Source organism: Poecilia reticulata, linkage group LG8, assembly GCF_000633615.1.
Source record: "Poecilia reticulata strain Guanapo linkage group LG8, Guppy_female_1.0+MT, whole genome shotgun sequence".
Taxonomy (NCBI): domain Eukaryota; kingdom Metazoa; phylum Chordata; class Actinopteri; order Cyprinodontiformes; family Poeciliidae; genus Poecilia; species Poecilia reticulata.
The window spans coordinates 5971799-5994270 of NC_024338.1; the positions used below are offsets into that span (position 1 = coordinate 5971799).

General features: G+C 39.9%; 2 protein-coding genes across 3 annotated transcripts in view; both read left to right on the forward strand.

The window, feature by feature from the left end:
* LOC103468338 (paralemmin-1-like) overlaps positions 1-7617 on the forward strand; it is a 9388-nt gene extending 1771 nt beyond the window's left edge. The window contains exons 2-3 of the mRNA XM_008415349.2: positions 4533-4616; positions 5351-7617. Coding sequence (XP_008413571.1) covers positions 4568-4616; positions 5351-6174 — 873 coding nt within the window. The 5' untranslated portion in view covers positions 4533-4567 and the 3' untranslated portion in view covers positions 6175-7617. The remainder of the gene's footprint in view (positions 1-4532; positions 4617-5350) is intronic.
* A 629-nt stretch (positions 7618-8246) lies between these two features.
* Positions 8247-16727, forward strand: LOC103468339 (uncharacterized). 2 transcript variants are annotated; one of them, XM_008415351.2, is made up of 5 exons: positions 8247-8507; positions 11358-12130; positions 12212-13702; positions 15754-15839; positions 16083-16727. In XM_008415351.2, the coding sequence occupies exons 2-5, from the start codon at positions 11494-11496 to the stop codon at positions 16182-16184; spliced, it is 2316 nt and encodes a 771-aa protein (XP_008413573.1). In that variant the 5' UTR covers positions 8247-8507; positions 11358-11493; the 3' UTR covers positions 16185-16727. The 2 variants fall into 2 exon arrangements, with proteins under 2 accessions (XP_008413573.1, XP_008413572.1); XM_008415350.2 differs by having other exon boundaries at positions 8249-8507; positions 11358-13702.
* Positions 16728-22472: the final 5745 nt, after the last annotated feature.

Below are 22472 nucleotides of genomic sequence, written 5' to 3' on the forward strand. Positions count from 1 at the left end.
CAAAACAATGTAGCGTTTATTTGATGTAGGACGAAAAGGCTCTCCATTAACTATTTGTGTGTTTCCTGCAGGCTATGCACATTTGAGGATAAACAACATTACATTATGTCTCCCTAGTGGCTGCTCATGCACACTGGAACAGCCTCCCACACAGTGCAACACACACTCCGTTTCCCAGCCAGAGGCTTCCTCAGCCGCAGACGGTTCGTAGTGCAGGTGAACGGGTGGAACGTGAAGATGGAGGGAAAAAACCTCCCACAGTGAGGAAGATGATGTCCTGACAGCCGCATATGTTCCTCTTGAAGTTAAAACTTAGTGTTGGGGGGGATCTGCTTTACTATATTGATAAAACTGAGTGATGTGTGATTAAATTCTTTAGTCTTGGCATAACCTGATAGTCAGAAATCAATAGCTTCACACTTTGTCTGTATCAGCTGTTGTTCTGTAAGGATCAGCCTGGGTGCGATGTGGTTCAGAGAAATGAATCCAACAACCTGCGTTCTTAATCCCCAATCAATGCCAAAGTCACAAACAACTTATCTTTAAATCAAATCAGAGTTAAATACTAAATATCCCAACTTTAGACTTGAATTACTTGAGTCAAAAAAAAMCAAAAACAACTGTCACCATGATTTCAGTAGGAACTTTTTTTCAATTCTTTACAATGTCAAAGTTTAGAACGTAGACCTCGATGCACTGGTCAAAGCACTGATTGTTCCAATTAACATAACAGTACACACACAAGATACACACATATCGCAGGTTTTTACAGCATCACCAGATACACACCGCATTGCTTCAGACCCAACGTTCTTTGAAGACAGGGAGGTCTTTGACTAGGACATAAAGTTCAGGATAATTGTCTTTCTCCAGTTTGGCGTTGTGCTTCCTTACATTGAGGAAAATCCACAGGCTGTCTTTGTGTTTTGGTTTCTCGTGGCCTTTTATGATGTCAAAGGTCAACTCTGCCATTTAGGGAATCCATCCGGCCAATGGGTTTGACCTTTCCCCTCTAAAGGTGAAATGCTCTGAATGCTGGGACCTGGAGTACTTTTACCGGTTCAGGCATCAGAAGTTACACACTGCCATTTGTTGTTCACATGGTTGGACGGTTGAATCTGGAACAAACTACTGGAAAACTCCAAAACAGCCGAAWCACTGAGTTTCGTGAAATCAAGGTTAAACCCTTACCTGTTCAAAACGCCCTTTGATTAGTAGTAAAAGGAAAACTGATCGACGTATCTGGTGTGTATTGATTATTATGATGGTGGCATTTGACGAAATGTAGTGTCTGTTGCTTGTTTCTCGATTGTTTTCATGACGTAAAGCACTTTGAGCTGCTTTGCTTCTGAAATGTGCTTTAAAAATAAACTTGGTTTCAAACTCAACAATGAGTTTCAAGTTATCTTGTAGTGGATTAGCATCTGAGGCAGGTGATTTTGTTACCGCTTAGCACCAATCTGCGGCGCTAGTTTCCTTTAGTCCCTGTCTGACATCAGCAGCCTGTTTGCTTTAGTCATCCCAAATGAGATCCAAGATGGCAGCACCACAAGCTTTTGTTCAGCTCGTTGTAGTGGAGATAAAATGACAGACGACCGCAGCCAGATGGCAAGCTGTTCATCTTGATCTCTTGAACGAGCGTTTAAAAGATACGGCAATGCGTCGTGTCAAAGCGCGTCTCTGTGGCTCTAAATGATCCAAAAACGTAAATGCAGAGAAAAAGATCTGTGAGACTGTGTAATTTTTCAGTAAATGAAGCAGCGTGGTGATGCGATTTTTAGACACGATGTTTTCACTGTCGGCGTGTCGTACTGGAAACACTTATTTCAAGTTCCAAGGTACGTTGCCTTCCAAAAGTCATCAGACATCTTGGACTTTCTGACGTTTTGTCACTTTACAGTAACATCGAAGCGTCTTGAAGTGTCTGGAAAGCACTATAAAAATGTTATGTATTATTATTGTTATTAAAATTCTATATATTTTATTGGTATTTTAAGCAACAACACAAAGTTGTACACAATTGTGAAGAGGGAGAAAAATTATTTGTGGTTTTAAAGAGGCAGTATTATGTGTTTCCAAGAACAATGTGCCAGTTTTATAGCACAGTCACGTAACCGTTACCTTCCCTTGTTATAATGACTTTTTAAAGTCATATATTAAATACTCAGCTATGAGTCAGTAAATAAGCGGAAGAATTCTGACATCTTTAAAGCAGGTGGACAAGCAGAAGCCAATGAAATATGCCACTCTTGGTCCAGAAAGATTTCAGTTATCAACATTTATGAAAACACTTACGAAATGCTTGTTCCACGTTCTATACAAAGTGGGAACATTTGGGACACACAGACATCTGGCTCTTCTCCCAGATTCACTGCTGTGAATCACTGGTTAGGAGCTATATTGTGTTTGTATTTGTGCTGAAACATATTTTGTCTTTGGCATTGGGTGTGTGTGTGTGCGTGCGTGTGTGTGTGTGTGTTTGTCAGGAAACAAACCAAAAGTCAAAAGACGCCTGAGGAGGACACTAAAAAGGCAGCTGCTGCCAGAAAGGAGGTCTCTTAGCAAGAAAACTATCAACTGCTCTACTGCAGTCACAAACACACAGCAACTACTGGGTACGACGAAATACACAAAAGGCAACATGGTGTATTCTCTCACAGACTGAAGCTCAGTGATAAATTTATCTAGACAGGGCATTTCAGTTCATTGTCTTCTAATCTGTTAAAGAGGCAGAAATATGTATTTACCAGACACTTGGTGCTATTATGTTATCTATATTACCTTTGGTTTTTATTAGAATGCTGTATATATCAAATTTGACTTCATAATTTAACACCTTGAAATTGGGTCTCTTTCTCTTTAAGAAGCTAATGCTCTTTCTGAAACTCCGTCTTTCTGAAACTCTGTCTTCAGGAGTTTCAGAAAGAAACTCACAACATCATTACTCTATTAACCCTTTAATAAAGTTTTTACCAGTGTTTCACTCAGAAATAGCTATTATGACCAGCTCGACAGACTCACATTTCCACCAGGTGGCTGCTAATTGCTGCTGGCTAGTCTGAAGGAGCTGAGTTGGGGAGTTGTATGCTGCTCGGTGAGGCAGCTCAGAGGAGGAGCTTTGTCCTAGAAGGCGGGGCTAGGTCCATCCAGGTGTTTTGCACAGCTGAATGGTTGCCAATCCTGTTTAGTGTGTTTTTATTTAAACTTCTATGCAAAAAACTTCATGGCAAAATTGCTAATTATGAATTTCTTTCAAGTCATATTTCTACATCATTTTTATAACTTTTGAAGGTTAMATAGTTACTTGAATGTGCCAAAATTTTTCTCTATGTGGATGGAAAACATAATACTGTGATTAGCTGAACATCAATATTTATGTACACATTGCTCCTTTTATGTTTTCTTCTGAGGGCTAAATGCTAACATCAGCTGTTAGCGCATGAAGCAAAAGTCAAATCTCCTGTTTTTGAGTACAATGTGGCCAATAAAACTGATTCTGCTCGCAATGTGGTAAAGTGTGAAAAAGTTAGGATCCTTTTGTGAGGTGCTGTAGTCAAACTTTAAGAGTACAGTCAACATATCTTCCAATCCTCTATGGCAGCCCAGTGCTGGGCTAATACACAACCACAACGCCTGTTGACATAATGGAGCTAATCCTGTCTCGCTATTTGTCTCACTATGACTGAAATGTTCATGGGCTCAGGAAATGGAGACGGGGTTTGAGAGGGGTCACATTAAAGGGTCAGTGTCTATTTAAAGCGTGTGAGCGTAATTAGCCTCTAAAAACCTCTTTCTTCGCCTGGGGACGGACATCAACAAGGTCGAACAAGGTCAAGAGTTGGAAGTACGGGTCATTAGCTTGTCGTTAGCTTATTTCTCCACTCTATCAGTCTCTTTGTGATGTCTGTCTAGAGATTTTTTTTTTTTTCCCAGAGGATGATTAACCGTAGCTAAGGCCTGAGCTGAAGAAAAAGAATTTAAAACAAAGTGACAGAGCGGAGCTACGAAAGGAAAGCAGTTCGGCTTTGAGACAACAGCTCCCTTGTCTGTAATTGTCTCTCCACAGTGCGGGATCAGGGCTGTCACAGGGACTTATGTGAACCCGTCCTCATCACATGTCAACACCGTGAATAAAGTTACAGAAAGGTTGAAGTGAAAACACAAAAAGTGATGATGTGAAACTAAAAGCTTAGCATTACGTTTCGTCATTAWGGGCAAAAGTAGAAAGAAAGAGGCACAAAAATGTGGYTGAGTATTTTGCTTTATTTGTTATCAGTTTTGTAGTGATTCCATATAGCAGCMTATTRAAACTGTTTAACGAGGACATCTAGTGGCCACATTGTTTTCAGCAGTCAGGAAACATACCAAGGTTAGTRATRATAAARTCAAACTTCATTTCAAGAAAAGYTTATTCATCGTGAGCATGAATATCATTAATTTTGAGCTCTTTAGATGCCGTTGATCTGCTTTGMGGGTGTGATGGTTTAAAATAATGTATCCCTACTGACTTCTAAACATGTTTTCTTTTGCAGTTTTTAAAGAAAGGGTCRATCTTTAATCCAGTTCAATGGCACAGCGAATGTCTCATGAAGCTGGTGGACAAGATGGCCGAACGGGTGAGAAAAAACCGTCCTCCTTCTAATTGATTGAAGTTTAATCATTGCTAATATTCATGTTTTTTTTCTTGCTCTTCTTGTTCTCCAACTAAATATGTCATCTTTATTCAATGTCGTCGTGTCCAAGTTCAGCCCCAAGGGTACAACTGCAGTGAGCAGCATGTGAACTACGTTATTTTTAGCCTTTTGTTGTTTCTTTATGTTAATTTTTTTATGGCCGCTGGAGGCCTGAGTGGAAGGGGGAAAAAGCGAGCTGGATTTTCTAAACTGGGTCGTTTTTACCTTTGTGAAACTGCAGTTTGAAACCACTTGGCTTCAAACCTTTTGACTTGGCATCTATAAGTTGCMGAGTCCTGAAACTTTTAGGTGTGTCCCTCGTCCTACACATTTGAATTAAATGGGGAAACTGTCTCACTAGCATGCAGTCAAGCTTTACAGAGCTCTGCTAATGAGCTAATATTRGAACCAGGTGTGCTGAAGCAGAGAGATTTCTAAAAGTTGCAGGACACTGAGGACTGGAGTTTGAGACYACTTCCTTAACCCTTTGTTCCTACTGCAGCTACTTCAATTGCCTATAGTRCTTTTACTTTACTTGTGATTGTACCGGTTTTGCCCTTTGGGAGATGTGCAACTCTTAATGCAAATCAAATCAAGTAGCTTACATTGCTTATCTGCATGTGTACCATATAGTTTCTCAACCGTTTTTGTCAAATRCCTTTACTTTGTCTTTGCAGTCCTTGGGATGTTGKCWGTGCAGGTGGAGAGAGACCCAAAGACGGGTGCCACCGTCGTCAAATCAGTGGCCCCCATCTCCTCACCTCCTGGTGCGCCGACATCTACAACCATCTTTGACGATGGGAGGAAGAGCATCCACACCGTTGGCGGTTCGGTAGGCGAACCTTCGACCGAAGAGCTTGGCGAGATATTGACCGTCATTAATGAMGTTGGGATGATGGTGCTGCTGGATGACGTAGCAGTAACGCCAAATAAGACAGAGATTACCACTGGGAATGTAGAAMGAAACAAAAGTCAAGATCAYGTCCTGAGTTTCATCACCCCTAATGGCACATCAAAGGAGGACTATACACAGTTGGACAGCTCTGGCTATAAATGGGAAGCTGAGAGGATAAAAGAGTGTGCAAGTGTTAGAATCCCAGATAAAGAAACCAAGATTGTCACCAAAGACACTACAGAAATTCTGGAGAACATAGAGGGTCAAAGCCTGGAGGAAGATCCAGTCACCCTTGTGTTCCTGGGTTACACCGACGCAACGCCAGAGGAGGATCACAATGAAGAGGACTACRAAGGCATGCTCACTGCAGAGCGGGTCATTATTACTGAGGACGGTGAAGAACACGTAGTGGAGCCAGGAACCACTGCATCACTTCAATCGCCCTYGGCAAGCAAAGGAGAGCAAAAGACTCAGAAAAAGACTCAAGACRYGACCCTTCAGGATGTTCCACTGAATGATAACGACACAGAACCCRAAACCCAGAGAGAAGACAGTGTTGGGAATGACGGCAGGCAGAAGAAATGTCGCTGTTGCTCTGTCATGTAAAAGATAACTAATGGAAGATRGTATATTTTTAGACACTTAAGCTCAGTCTTTATCCAAGTTAGATGTATCTCTGCTTCCCCCTCCTAGTGGACAGAGCACAGAAGTTCTTTTGCAGGACTCAAGCAAAAAATGTGGTCATGTATCAGCCAAAAGAMTTMGATACTGTATGTTTGGGGATTGCTGTCTGTATYGTTTTTCAWGTTTTTGCCTGGTTTAACGTGTAATTTGTCAAGTTTTATGTTCTTGTTAGGTATAAAAACTGTGACGTCTCTTGACTAGATGCTTCAAGAGTGCAGTTGCCACAGAGAACAAAAACATGGTTATGTCACTATGGATACTTTGGTCTAAGTCTGCTCATGTAGGAGGGATTACTGAAAAGAATACGGAGATTTTAATGTTGAATTGACTTCAAATCGGACTGCTTTATTGGATTAAATGTATTTCTTTTATTGAAACTATTTAACTTTATATATTACATTTCTTATGTTTGTTGTAGCCTATAACAAGAACTCCTTGTGCCTACTTAACTCCTAACTTCTGTGCCTTTTTTCAGTAAATACAGAACGAATAAATAATCTTGATGTAATGTTGAATGTTCTATTAAACTGTGGTGCTAACAAAGGCGTGTTTTGAACCCTCTTAAACCTACGCATACAAAAATGTTTAACCTTGTACTAATCTCTTATGTTAAATTCAGCTAACCAGCAGGTCAAATAAAATCATCTGATAATGATTCTCTACTCACGTTCTGATAAGAAATGGCATCAAAACTCCTAAATCCTCTCAAAAAGAATTATCCACATAATTCCTACATTTCATAATGCTATATTCCAGAGCAAATACAGATTAAAACATGAGAATATCAACCTTTTGCCTCTATCAGGATAACTTAAATCATAGCTAAAGCTTCATGTTTCAAAGAATGGGAAGATGACCCAAATAAACCGACTCTAATTATACATAACCAGAAAATTCAGCTACTTTGTCACATATATAATTCAATTAGATACTAAGCTGTCATTTTCTATGATTTTAATCTGCTTATAGTCCATGAATTGTATATTTGATCATTTAATGTAGTAATTTTAAGTTTAGAGTGCTGGCAGGATATTATGCACTGATAAATTACTGATCATGAAACAGGTTTTTATCACTCCTTATATCTTAAACCTATGAACAGTTTTTAGTAAATCCTTGTTATGGTGGCATAGCCTTCTCATTTTCAGGTGATTGGTGCTCCATGAACTGGCTAAAGCTTGGGATGTTTTGTAACCTGACCCTGCTTTAAACGGCTCTATGACATTATSACTGTGTTACTCAATAGTCTTTATGATGCTGCTTGCTTTCTAACCAGTGTCACTCCCAAGAGAGGGGCAGCGGGGGCCATGGCTCCCTCTTGAAAAATGTAAATATGAACAAATAAATAAAACTTTTGTCTTTGCATTTACTTGTGTGTGTTTTTTTTCCCTCTTTTTTGCGGTTGCCATACACAAAAAGGATTGGCCCTTCACCAGTGTGTTCTCACTGTGGTATAAACAAGTCATCCTAAATTGCAYATCGCATTAGTTATTAGACTTGTGAATGATTGTCTTAACTGCAGAAGCTCCTTTATTTGACYCCACCTATTATTATGTCATTTATTGTAAATTTKAGTTTTGTAAACTGAAGTTGTGCAGGCCTGGTTTTAACTTACGTGTAGTTAAAATTATTTTATTTCTATAGACTGGTTGGCTGGAAACAACTTGCTCCTTAAGGGATTAATAAAATTGTTTTGACCTGGGTTATACGTAGGGTTATYAATATCAAAAGAGGTTGACCACATAAGCATTTCACACTTTATCAGCTTAAAGCTGCACTTTGAATGTTAAGTCTGTAAAATCCTATAGAAGTCATCTACGATTTTTCCATTTGTTTCACAGTTCTGCACCCTGTGTTGATCAGTGTTGCTTGCAAACTGAGAAGTTGCATATTTCAGTGTGAGTTTTTGGATCCAACTTTTTTCTTCCAGTACACGAYCTGGGGCAGAAAARCGCTCCACATGTTGACTGCGTTATTTATATATTGAAGTATTTGAGYTGTTTTCTGTGAAGGAGTTGCGTTAAAACATGCCGTCTGAAATATAGATCAGATTTGACGTCAGTAGAATTGTAGACCATAAACTTTGCTCCTGCTCTGGATTATTTTTAACCAAGCTSCTTCTCAAAGAGGAGGATTTTGTTTGTGCACGACACAGAGGACAGGAGGATACAGCTGCTAAGCAGATCACCTTGATCATTCATATTTCCATTGAGGTGARTACWACCACGCACAGGCAGCGACAACAGCTCTGTCAGGTTGGTCTTTTCCTTTAAAATCTACACAAAGTATCAATTTTTTATGTGTTTTTTGTCTGTCGTACTCAAAAACARCCYGGTTTGAACGRCACTGTTTTTGTAATAATGTAAAAAGTAGTAGTAACATTTTTTTTATCAAGTCATAAGGTGTTGCKTTTCCCAAAATGAGTACCGACAGATTAATTGTGCGCATTTTTCTGTGTGAGTTTTTAATTTGATTATGACCAGGTCCGAAACTGGACAGGACCCCCAAAAAAAGGGGGCTACAGTTTGATCYGCCATGAATATGAAGTGATTTATGGGGAAAATCAAGACTTATTTTTAGAAATTMGATTTAGGTTGGTTTAGAGTAAAGCTTAGATTATGTGTAGTTAAGATAGATGTAAGGGTTCAGAAAATATACTTCCACATCGGGAAATAAACATGAGAGCTGTCCAAGATGGTAAACTYTGAAATCACAAAAGTACTTCAAATGCGATTGTTTAAATGACTGGTTTCATGCAGTAAAACAAAATGTTCTGTAAAAATAAAGTGTAAACAGGTTAAGCTCATTAAAGTGCATTAATATGTCTCGTTGGAAGAGCTCAGTGAACTRCTGTTGATAATCCAAAGGTGCTGCGTGAYTGGCTTCAAATCCTTCAGTGCAGGTGTAAATATAGACCAGCTGGTTAAAATCTGCGTTGTTGTAAATCATAATTAGCCTAAAACAAGCCAAGTTTAAAAATAAATAAATAAAAATAAGGTAATCAGATACACAGTATACTGATTAATAACATGAGAATAAAATTATGTCTAGTCAGAGCAGAGTAGTTTGATTAGAGCTATTAAAGCACTGCCATGTACCAGATCACTTTATTTACTGGACCTACATGAATCGCCAAATAAGAGTATTGGAGTCTGAGTGGCCATCCAGGCAGGCAGACGCTGCCACACAGCTTTCCTCTGTTTAGACAGACGGAGGAAAGCCGATTACTCTTTCCCTTTATCAGCACAACTGAGAGGACTCGGACACTGTGGCAGAATAATGTCACCCCGGCAACACCGTAGCTGTGCACCAAGATAAATACAGGAAGCTAATTGAATTCCTAGTTGCTTTGATGCTTCATTAATCCATACACTTAAAATCATATTTACATGCACTGTGTAAAAATAATGTAACCTTTTATTTTCTCAATGCCAGACAATAATTCAGACTAAATGTTTTCTTTCTGTTGTAGGTCASKTAGAATTGTCAAATTATTTCTAGTTGGKTTTTTTKYTTGTTTGTTTTGTCTGAATGAGTTGTGTCAAACATTTTGGGTTAGCTCACACAGGTTCTCACACCCGTTTGATTGAAATTTGGCCCCTTTCTGCTAACAGAACAAGAGTAACTGTGTTGGATTTGTTGGTCARCTTAMYCACACACACCTCTTGARCTCTGTCTACAAATATTCCTACCAACGGTGGAAGAGGCATGGCCAAATCCATTTTTACTGGCCTTGTCTGGTTGTAAGGACCAGAGATCAGGACTTTCTGATATAAACTCCWGAACATTGATTTYCTTGCCCTTAAGTCATTCTGTCATCTATTTGGTGGCATGCTTATGCTCACTGTCTGTTTGGAAGACATGTTTGTATCCAAACCTCAACTTCCTGGTTGATGTATTGAGAGATTGCTTCAGTATTTCTACTTAATGTCATTTCTTTTTCATGAAATGCAGAACTTATACAACATGCTACTGCCACCACTGTACTTTACAGTTTATATGATGTTCTTCAACTAGCAAGCTTCTCTGTTTTTCCTCCATTTTGTAGCAATAGGTGACAATGACCAAACACTTTTACTGTAGTTTCATAATGTCACTGGATATGTCTCCAAAAAATATGGTCTGAGTTAATTTATAAACCGTAATCTAACATTTCTGTTGCTTTTTAATCAAATGGCCTCTTCCTGGCTGTTGGCCTTTCAGTACAGGTTTAATTTCACTGCGGACAATGACACACTCTTGTTGGCTTCAGACAACATCTTCAAAGGTCCAAAGTTTTCCTCCTTAGTTGGTTTCCTTTGATTTGTCTATGAGGTCACACAGGGAATCAGTGTGTGCGTGTGTGTGTGTGTGTGCGCGCGTGCGTGCGTGTGCGGGGGTGCATTTGCGTGTGTGTGTGTGTGCGTGTGTGTGTGTGTGTGAGGTGTTGCCTTAAAATACATTCACAGCTCTGCCTTCATTTAAGTCTTCAAGAAGTTTACAAAGCCACGACATCATCATCTGGGCTTACTCACATTACCTAAAGGTTTAGCAATTTTAGTAGATGCAAACTTTTACATTTGAAGAATGTCATAAAAAAAACTATTATTCTAGCATTACCATATGTACACATTTTAAGTAATCCTAGCTGACCTAAAACAGGAAAGGTTTGCTCTGATTTTACATCAGACAGAATGTTTACGTAAATGTCTGGTTACAGATAAATGTCTTAAGTTTAGTGACATCTTTCATAGGGTGTCAGGAACAATGCTACCTCATGCATCTTAACTCTTGACTGGTTGTTCGTGATCTTTGCTAAAGGGAAGGTAATTTAAAAGAAAAGTTGTACACCGTCTTTGGATTGTAGACTTCCAGATCCATGAAATAAACCATACGACCTTTTAGAACGTGGCAAAGTTTTAACTGTTCAAAATCATCACCTTACTAAAGTAATGGCTCAATTTGTTTTTTGCCAAAAGATGTTTCCCACTTTTAGGAAACAATGACCATTATTTTAGGAATGGTCAAAATGTTTACCGCCCTTTGTATATCAGCAGAATAATCAAGCTATTGGCATAATTAATTTGTCAATCTCAATAACAATTTATGTTGTTGTTTTATTGCAGCTTATTGGATCTAAAAGGAAAATACCAAAAAACATTGAGTTTTTCTAAAAGTTGACTTTCAACAATATCTCTCAGCTCATCAAACTTTCTCTCCCAGAACCATGGATGTAGGTGCATAAATCAGGACTCCAAAGACATGACCCAAAATACAACGAATTCCTCTGAAATCTTTAAAAATTCCCAAGACGATGCCGAAGTTCATTCTGATGCTCCTGTGCAGATCAAGCGGTACTACAGCTTGATGAACGACGAAGGGCCGGACGATGTGTTCGTCCAGCCCCCTTCTCCTTCGCCCTGCAGGGCTGTTTTGTCGCCAACAGAGGGAAACACAAGCGCAACACCAGCTGATTCTGGTGTGACCCTACCAACCGAAGCAGCTGACGCAACAAAAGCTAATCCCTGCAGCTTAGACAGGCACCATGGTGAGAAGCAGTTAATGGCAGCACGGAACGAGCTGGATGAAGAGAAAACTAGTACAATGCAGCCCTCTATGGAGCCTATGGATGACACATTGCTTTCCAATGACATGAACTCCACACCAATGGATTATCAAGACCAAAAATCCACGGATGACTCAGCTTGTCTGGTGGAGCGACGCCATGACAAAACTGAGAGGAATAACACATCAGGGGATGAAGAATCAAATGAGGACCCTGAAGATGACCCAAAGCCATGGAAAGAAGAAGAAAACTATGAACAAATATATTCAGACGTGGATGAAAACCTGGGGAATACGACTAATCAAGAGAAAGAATGTGAGAAAAATTTCAAAGGTATTTCTTGTCTTGAGAGAGATTTGGAGTTATCAAGGACAATGTCTGATCTGAATAAAATCAATGATTTCACATCTTCAGAGCCATCAGAATTTACCAACGATGGAACGGAGGGAAGAACCAGGTGCGGTAGCAAGGAAGAGTATGTCGGAACCAGATCTTCGTGCAACATCCTCACAAGATCTGAGCAAGAATCTGAAGAAACAATTGAGCAGGTCGATGGAAACTGGAGAATAGCTTCTGACATCCAACAGGGAGAGCAGCTGCTTCAGCGTCTGCAAATGGTGCAGCTACGACATGATGACATCCCAAATGCAACCCAGGAGATTATCAAAGTGGCAAAAGCTGAGGAAGAAGATAGGTTTAGGTCTGAAGTTGACAACGGGAGAGTTAGAGGAAAGAGGGTAACAAGTGACGAATATGAAGAGGAGGGTGCATCAAAGGAGAAGGAACTGAGGACAAATGTGACAAAGAACGAAAACAATGAGGACAATGGCACAGAAGCAAGGACCAGTTTGTCAACGCCACCAGAAACGGCACAGCACAAGCAGATTGACACAAAAGATGCAGACGAGTCTTTTGACGACTACAGTGAAATCTTGCCATCTTCAACTTTGCCACTTCACAGCCCTCGTGAAATGCCCGGTGAAATACCATTCATTTCTGCTGGGCATCGATTTTCAGCTGCTGAAACGTCAATGGAGAAACAGATCCAGGAGGCGGCCAGGGCCAGGCAGAACTTGCAGAGGGCTGGGGGTGTTTTCAACCTCGCCGATAATCCGGATGTGTTGGAAATTCCATTCAAGACAGATGTTTCTCTCGAGTCACTTCTTACGAAGGCGTGTACTGTCCAGCAAAGCCAGTGGCAGTTTTCTGAAAAAAAGATGCAGAAAGAGATAAGCCAGGAAATTCAAAGGGAGCTGGTGCTGGTCAACCAGGGTAAGATTCCTGGGGAGTACTGCAAAGGGGAGGCCCGGCAGCTAAAGGAGACAAAACTGCTGTTTGAGGCTTTTCAGCAGGGCAACACGGAGGGACCTACAAGACACAGGAAGCTCCCTACCACAGCAATGAAGGGTCCCGTTTACCCCTCTGTTCTGGAGCGCACACGAAGCCTTGAGATGTTTTCCCTCAAGACCTGTCTGGTCTCAAGGGCACACTCTCTGAGGCTGTGCAACTCTACAACCCTCGAAGGAGACAAAAGTCCAGAAACACTCAGATCGAAGAGCCCAACTGGGGGTTCTCGTGACAAAACGCGCTTATCCCCTTACTCAAAGCACGACAAGCACCTACGACTGCACAGGAGCATGGACTCGATAAATAGCGAGTCCTCTGCTTCTGCTGCGGAGTGTAGGGGTAAAATAAAGGAAAGGCAAGGATCCCCCATCCTGAGGCAAAACCCTTTCTTCAAGCTGCGCCCAGCCATGGCCCTGCAGCCGGAGGTGGAGAAGGACATTCGGGAGGCTAAGGAAAGAGAAGAGGAACTGCGCAGACAGCGGTGCACTCTGTATGGGGAGGACAGACACAAAAGTGAGGATGAAGAAAAGCATCGGTGTACAATGACACTTAAATCAGGTCAGTCTGCGTCAGCATGATGTGTTTGATAAAACATTAATTCAACTGAGCACATATAAGCAAACTGAGACAAATAATCATTTATACAGCAGAACTTTTCCTTCTATAATGCTTCAACAATCAGTCGACTAGGTCTAGTTTAAGAATCACAGGGATTTGTATTCATCCCAACCTCCCAGGCCTTTTGGCTCTTCAATGTATGCCTCTCAACATTAACATCAAATAGTGTTATCTAATGAGTCTTATCACAAACTTGGTGTCCTCCTTGTCACTTGTGGTCAAGGGCGGTTATTTTAGAAACAAGCTTGATCTGAGTCTGTGGTTGCCAGCAGGCTGAGTGACAACAGGAGGCCTTTCATCTGTCTTTATTTTACATTTATATTTTTAATGGACAGCATAGCCACCCAGGAAAAGTGTGACAAGATAGGGATATTTGTGAATTTTAAGAATTTGGTGCTTTTAATCCTAGTTTCTAAACACAAAATGAATCTTGATAAACCATTAAGTTATAACAGGAGTTCTACTTACTACAGAGCTCCTTTGATGAGTTCAAATATGCAATAATAGTTTAGATATTTTGGAGGATATATTATTGATTTGCAAGATATGTTTTAGGGAAATCATAAAAATTCATCCATCCATCCATTTTCTTACACCATTATCCCATTGARGTTGGGAGGGGTGCTGGTGCTGGTGTCCATCTCCATCAACGGGTCAACGGGTGAGAGGTGGGGTCAACCTGGACAGGTCGCCAGTCCATCACAGAGATTATGAAAATATAAATTTGATCTAGTTTAAGATGTTTTCTTGTCACTAGGTGTTTTTATTGAGAGTTACCAATACAGGAAATAAAACAGAGAGAGGAAGAAGGAAGACTATGGATGGGTGTGTCGAGGACTATGGCCTCTGTATCTCTATTTAAGCCAAAATCAGCTTCTTCCTAAAAGGTGGAGAAATCTCAGGCAATCTTGTTCTAAAGTGGGAACTGTATGCTCAACAAGTGAGACYGCATTAACAATATCCTACCCTTGTGTTTAAACTTATAAAWGTTGACCACTGCTGGRCTAAAAAAACCAAATGACATTACAATTTCTGTGGTTATATAACTTGGTGTTTAGGATATAATCATCCCCAGGCTTGTGTTTAAAATGAGWGAAGCTCTCCAATRAATACATATGTGCAACATAGTTTCTTACAATCCAGAATTCCTTTGATATTCAGGTAATTAGGATAATATTTTGGAGAAATTAGGTTTATTAGTTTTAACTTAATATACTAAGAACACCAAATAAATATCTTTATGCTGTTGTTGTGCGTTGGAGTTTGGTCCTCTTTAAAATGCCTGTGTTAGAAAGCTTCAGGGAGAAGACTGTGTTGACATGGACTTAGTTGAAGGATTTTATTTTGACCAGACGTACATGAAAAATTACAKATCTCTGCACGAATCTGGAGGAATCTTAGCCGATTGTAAAAAGAATTTCTCAAGAACTATGAACATCTCTTCATGGCTGTACAGATGGCGCAAACACAGTTTTCCATATTTGGTTTAAATACTTTTAAACATACAGTCAACCTAAGGCCTTGAAATCTAGTGTCTCATCAGATACTGTGCTATTTTTGTAAGCTAGCTAAAAGTTTAAGCTAGCATCAGCTTCTTCATATTTCACCAATTTCCATATAATATTCCAAACATTCTTATTCTGAAATGAAAACTGTATCAAGGATAAGCAAGTTAATTACAAAAATGTTGCGTTTGAACTAAATAAAGCTCAAATGTTTGTCAGTTAGCAAGATGTTCAACCTAAAACAAGCTAAGGTTAGCTTCTTCACATTTTTCACAATTTAACTTAGTATTTCACGTAGCCTTGTTCTAAAATGACTGCTATTCTCACGATAAACAAATGAATTGCAACATTTCTAAAAAAAACTATCCAGGAATCCATGTGCTGCTGAACATACCTAATAAATATTTGTAATATGAACAGGAGCCAAAAAGCTTGGATTAGTTTCAAACTTTAATTGTTTTATATTTTCTTTGTCCGTTTCTTTAGACATCAAGCTACAGTCCAGGGGAAAGCTGGAGAGACTTTGGCCACCTCCGTCTAAAACGGATTCGAAKAAATCTGGGGAGGTGCAGGTAAAAAAAATAAAAATAAATAAATAAATCATGATGATATCTGAAAGCCAACATGAGCTTTAATCAAATTTTTTTGTTTTTAGCCCAATCATTATGTTTCTTCCACATACAAGAACAGAAAACCATATCCAAAACGTTTTTACAAATRCTCAGCTGAGAGCGAGAGCTGAAATGGAGAGGATCAAGCTGCAGTAGCTTATCTGCGGCTCTRAAGCCTCGTCTTTTCTCTGTCTTATCTCACAGCAGGAGGCGAAAGTTCACAGAGCCGGAGGTCAGAAGGCTCCTTTGTGGCATCTCTGGGAGTCCGGCCTGATCAACGGCCAGCTGTCAGAAGAGAAGAAGTGATGCCGGCCATCTTTGTGGTGCAACACTACAAACAGAATCCTAATTAGCGACAGAGCCGCCGTCCAAGCACAGACGAATCAGGGAAAATTAGAACAACAGAAATCTTTGTGTTAGTTCCAACTTCACCACTTTCTGACTCTTCGGGCTCCGCTTTGTATTTGTATCCAAACATGCTTTTGATTTTTACTTTGATATAAAGTAGTCGTATATGGCAAGTAAACAGAGCACATATTTATTTTTTTCATACTTATGTTTCTTTATCATCTATTCAGGACCAGCAGATATTMTTTGAAAAATCCYGTTGTTGTTTTTTAGGGGGGGTTCTTTACAACACAGCCAATTAAAGAGGAACATCACTGTGCAGTTGGAATATTTAATCTTGTATCGCTTTASKCTGTGTKKCATTTACAGTACTGTAAAAGTTGATTGTTTTGGTCCTAGTGAGTCTTAGATTGAATCTGGTGCTCATCAGGAACATCTGGATTGGTTGTACTTTCAGCTTAAATCGTGTGTTGGCTTTATTAAAATAAGTTTATACTCGTATTTGTTTGAGCCATAATGAAGATGTCCAGTCAAGTTAACTCCAAAGACAGAAGTACACAACTTAGTTMATTTAACACACACACTCTTGGGTTAATACCAGCGTTAATAGACTTTAAAGTTCAGTGAGATCCGGGTAAATGATCTTTATCAATATGGCCAGATGCAAGGCTTACCAAGAGACTACTGGCTGAGTTTCCATTGACCTTATAATCCTACAATCGGACTTTTCCAAAAAATACATTTACTTTATTGGAAACAGGGCAATTTAGAAAAACCTCTTCTCTCAATATGAATTTTTGCCGCWGGGATGAGTTGGGAGTTGTTGTTTTTGGCCGTATTCATAAAACTGCAATGGAAACAYTTTTTTGGCATCAAGAGTCACATGATCAACAACCGGATGTTACCACTGGCGTAAACCATGAAGAAGAAGATGACAGGAAGCAGTTGGAGGATGATGGCACGGCATGTTTTTTAATTACGTATGCAAACACTTTTTTTTTTTTTTTTTTTTTTGAGGTTAGCAGAATATTTACAAAATTTTGTGCTCATTTTTAATGGAAACCCAGCTACTGTGGTGCTGTGAAAAGGAAGGTAATAATACTCCTTAAACTTTTTCACACTATATGCACACTCATTTATACTTAATAAAACACACTGCAGTTTGTGGTTATAATATGACAAATTGATTTAAAGTACTGTCTACAAACTATTAGCTGGATGCTAATTATTTTCAACATTTATTCATATTTTAGTACTACTTCATCAGAACTTTTTCACATTTGTTTRCATTGTTCAGACACGTTCATTAAATTTGAGCTTCATTTTAGGAACTTTATCACTAAGTGAAACATATTATATAGGTTAATTACACACAAATGGATGTTTGAAAGTCTATATTTTCATTCCATTATGATGATTTTCCACTTACAGCTAATAAAAACAAGACATTTGCAATCACAACATAACATCAGACCAATAAAAAAAAAGACAACTAATTTTAAAAGCAGAAAGGTAATATTATTAACATCCACAAGAGGTCAGTGTAGTCTCAWAAACAGAACAGAAGGTTTTTCAAAAATTCACAACAAGCAAGGCTTGAGGCTTCTGGATGTCAACTTATACAAACATCACTGTTGAAATGTTAAGGTCAGCAGATGAATGGATGAATGACAGCAGCTTGTTTTCATGAGACGGTCCAGATGTGTGCTTCACAGGAAGACTCTTCACATGCCGAGAAACTACCGTAGTTACATAACTGCTGTAATAGACTCAGTGATGAGTCATTTCACAAATCTATAGCCACCAGGTTCACGTTATGTCACGTCTATRCGTAAGAYGGGAAAAAGGTTGCTAAATTTGAGCAGCCGCATCACTCTCTGCAGCAGAATGTGGGCGGCGACTTCTTCACGCCGAGTCATTTATGAGGATCRCCATGTACGGAACATGAACCGGGCTTCTGGTGGGAACTCACTCATTAGATGACTCTTACCGTAAAGATGGAGTTTTCAACACAATCCGGACAAGAAGCACACATAAAACCACTAATAGACAAGTTTCTATCCAAAACGGTTGTAAAAAGTTGTACTGACACGGGGGAGTGGATGAGTGAAGCCCCCTCTGGATTGTTGAGTTGTAAAACGTTTAGAGTGCATAAATAGCATGATTTTTGTGAGGGGCTGCAGATGAGAGAGTGGGACAGTGACTGCTGAGACATCAGCGGCGAGAGAAGGGATCAGAATCACATCTGCACCGATGTCAGCAAGCTAATGGACGTGACACACGTATGACAAAACACCACGACGTTACTGCAGCAGGATAGGCTTCACAGCAACTGTGTTTTGTGTACCTTGAAGGGTGTGTGCAAAAATGAATGTCCCGCAACCACCTGACCGCACTTTTCGACTTTGGTTTAACCATTATGGGCCCTTAAGTAGTCATTTGGTGTTTGAGCGTTGACTGTATGGTTACTTGTCCGGTGTGTCTCTTTGTTGTCCTTTGATATTGTAGCAACTCTTCCAGGGTGTACCTCATCTCTTTCTGAATGGTCTGAGAGATAAAGTATCTTTCTTCATGTAAAGTCCCAATAATCTGTTGACTTGGCATTTAGCAAAATTACAATGAAATTAAGACGATTAAATCGTTCTTCTTCTCAGAAAACAACTATATACATTTAGCCAATGAGCTTATAGAAGGTATTCCAAGAAAAACACTATCACCAAGCGGCCTTTGAACAAAAAAAAAAGTATCCACATTAATGTGTGTGGCTTCTTTGTGTCATTGTTCACTGTTGTAATGTGGGATAATGGAATTAGACAATTGAGTTTTCATAGTGTAAGAATGGGAGGTGGGAGTGGAGGACGGGGGGAAGGGCGAGAAAGCGAATGGATGGGTTTGTTGAGGACAATGGCTCAACTGAGCGAGGCTATCTGAGGTCTGTTTATTCTGTCCTTACCTCATGCTCTCACTACCCACTGTTTGTTCAGACTTTTTTTTTTACTTCAGCAATTCAAGGAGAAGCCCAAGCAAGTCAAGTGTTCAGAATATGCATATTAGTAGAAAATGTGAAGAAAATGCGTAGACTTTCTCAATACCTTCTCTTGGTAGTTGGTTAAACATTGACGACTACAGTCAAATGAGCAACCCTGCTCCACTTCACTATGTCACAGTACAGTTGCCCTCTGTGTGTGTAATGCGTTATTGCTCCACACCTTTTTGCTGCGTCGACAGTAATAATCAGCCTCAGTGTATTTGTGTCAAAGAGGTATTTTTCACTGTATCTTTATATTCCTCATGTTTCATTTTACTATTCTTTACATCAGAGGTTCCCAAACATGGATATGCAATGTTCCTCCCACCCCCAAATGGCGTTTGTTTTTGGGGCTTGTTTCTTTTGACACAAGCCCCATGCTGCTATAAAATATGTAAAGAAACACTGACATAAATTTCCCCTTTAAGATGTTTGTGGCACTTGTAGCCTTTAGTTTTAGGCAAAAAAAAAAGTGTAAAGAAAGAAGGTGCAAGAAATGCAGCAAAGTTTAGTTTCATGCAGAGCTATTGATTTATTTAGCTTCATGGCACTTCTGCCTTCTTCATGGAGAGAAGGAATGTCCATTAGCAATCACATTAGTAATCACAGCAGAATTGGCAAAGAGGGCCAACTATTGTGTTCACAAGTTTAGAGGAGGAGGCAGCAATTACTGACGACCAGAAAAATCTGTTATCATATTTCATGGTATCAGTGGGACAAATGTTGACAATTGTTCCTCAGAACCATTCATCCTCCTCTCTGGCTGAAAAAACTGGCTTCTGGAAATTGGATAATTGGGGCAATTGCACATAAACAAACACAACCACAAAATTCTGATCAATCAAACAATCATTTTGCATGCAGACAGGGGCAGGGAGATCACCTGGAGGATTGTGACAAGAACCAGTGGGCGGCATCAAGCAGAGAACAAAACGATACGATTTTCAACTGTGACAATGAAAACCCATTTCAGTGTTTAGGCCCGACCGCCCAGGACTCTTTAGAGCAGGGGTGTCAAACTCCAGTCCTCGAGGGCCGGTGTCCTGCAACTTTTAGAAGTGCCTCTGCTGCACCACACCTGAATAGAATAATTAGGTCATTAGCAAGGCTCKGGAGAACTGAGGAGRTAATTAAGCCATTTGATTCAGGTGTTTTGTACCTGTGGCACATCTAAAAACTGCAGGACAGCRGCCCTTCAGGACTGGAGTTTGACACCCCTGCTTTAGAGGATACAGAGAAGCACAGGACAAACGAATGCATAAGCATGCACTCATACCAAAGGACAATATCATAACCAGTCAAACGGTTCACAGTCATGATTCTGAACTATGAGAGGACACTGGAGTACCTGGAGAGAACCCGGAGAAAATGCAAACTCTATGCAGGTATTGAACTCAATACCTTCTAGTTGTAAGGCAACAGTGTGGCACTGTGCAACCCCAGCAATCAACGTGAAGACTTACTCTTGCCTTCTTGACAGTTGCCATGAGTTTTATCAATACCTCAATGAATTACGACACAAATGCTGAAGTTGCCACCCTTTTATGTATAACAAGTTACTTTGCCATGCTGCTGCCATTCCATGGTTATAACATCAGTTTGAGGGTCTGAATCCAACTAAATATGCAAAAACTTGAACCATACCCTTAAATCTACATAAGTATTTCTGCATCATTCATCAAATATAAGGTTAGTAGGATTTTTAAGGACACGTAAAGGCGAATAAGTAGATAAGTAGGGTTATCTAAGGTTGCAGAAACTTCTACATTCACTCTGAGACGAATCATCTCCCTGCTGCACACTCTGAGCTTTGAAATGTTTTTTTTTCTTTCCTCTTGGCTAACGGCCTGGGAGGTTGGCTTTGAGCATCATGGGAGCAGTTCAGTCTGGGTTAAGCCCTTGCAACCAACTGTTCAAAGCCCTATTTGCACGGTTTGCTTCTCTGCAGCTGAACTGCCTCTCGAGTTATTCAGATTTAAAGGAATGACGCCATTCCTGCTCTGATCTCAAGAAAACCCTTTAAACCCCCCACTGCATGCAACAACACTCGGATTATTATACCCTGTAAAAGTACGAGATCACATCCTCGGTTACTGTTAAGCCAAAAAGTTCTTGTTATCGACTTTCTGTCCGACTATGACCAAACAAGAGATTAGAAGTTATGTATTTCTAGGTATTACCTGCAGCAACACCACAATCTGACTTAGGACATGACTGGGTAGGTTTGATGATTCCACTGTAAGCAGGATAATAGGAATCTCTCCTAGGATTATAGCGGCCAATCAAGAGATAAACAGGATTATCACTCGTTGCCTTTCTGTGTTTACAGTTGCTTTCAATGTGGAGGTCAAAATTATAGAAAACTCTACAGGATTTGTGGACGACAAAATACATGAAAGGTGTTCTATACAACACTGATGTTAAATCTGCATGCCTTCATATTATTATTCTTATACTTTAACTTTTTCAGTTCGTTGCAGTTTATTTATAAAGCTGTGATTTCCCAGCAAATGATCTCTCCAATGTGTAGTCAGTTAAACTCTTAACATTGACGATTGAAATCAATCTTTATATAAAAAATAACTAGAAACAAAAGAACTGGCCATGTTCCTGCTGCAGACTCAGTTCTCCTGACTGGAAATAATTAGAAAGTGCTGTTCAAGAACATGAAAGCCTTGCCAAGGCTGCCTCAGGTGAACCTTAGTGCTAAGGACACTGTGCCACTGTCGTGCTGGAATGAACCAGTAGGAAACTGGGCCATCTATATATGGACCTGCCTCTGATTATGAACGGATTATGCAACTGCACATCATGCTTTACGTAACCACTTTGAGCGATGATCTCTTTTTCTGCAGCTTTCGTTCCTAAACCGGACGGTTTAATTGCCCCATCTGCCCACCTGACATGGAAACAAGAGCGCAGTCCATCCCTGATACCCCAATCTCGTGCACGTACTGGAATTTCTGCCTGGTTTTGCTCCCAAATTGAAGCTCATGCTCCAGTTCACCGATTTAAAGGAATGACATGGACTGTGTGTGAAACAGTGGTTCCTCGGCTACAGTTATGAAAAGCCTTTAGTTGCATGGAAAAAGAATTCACTGACAAAAACAACATGTGACTTCCCAGATCCCCTAGTCCTGTGACAACAAGACTGAAAAGACATCATTAGATATCAAGAGGACATGCTGTGTGTGTGTGTGTGTGTGTGTGTGTGTGTG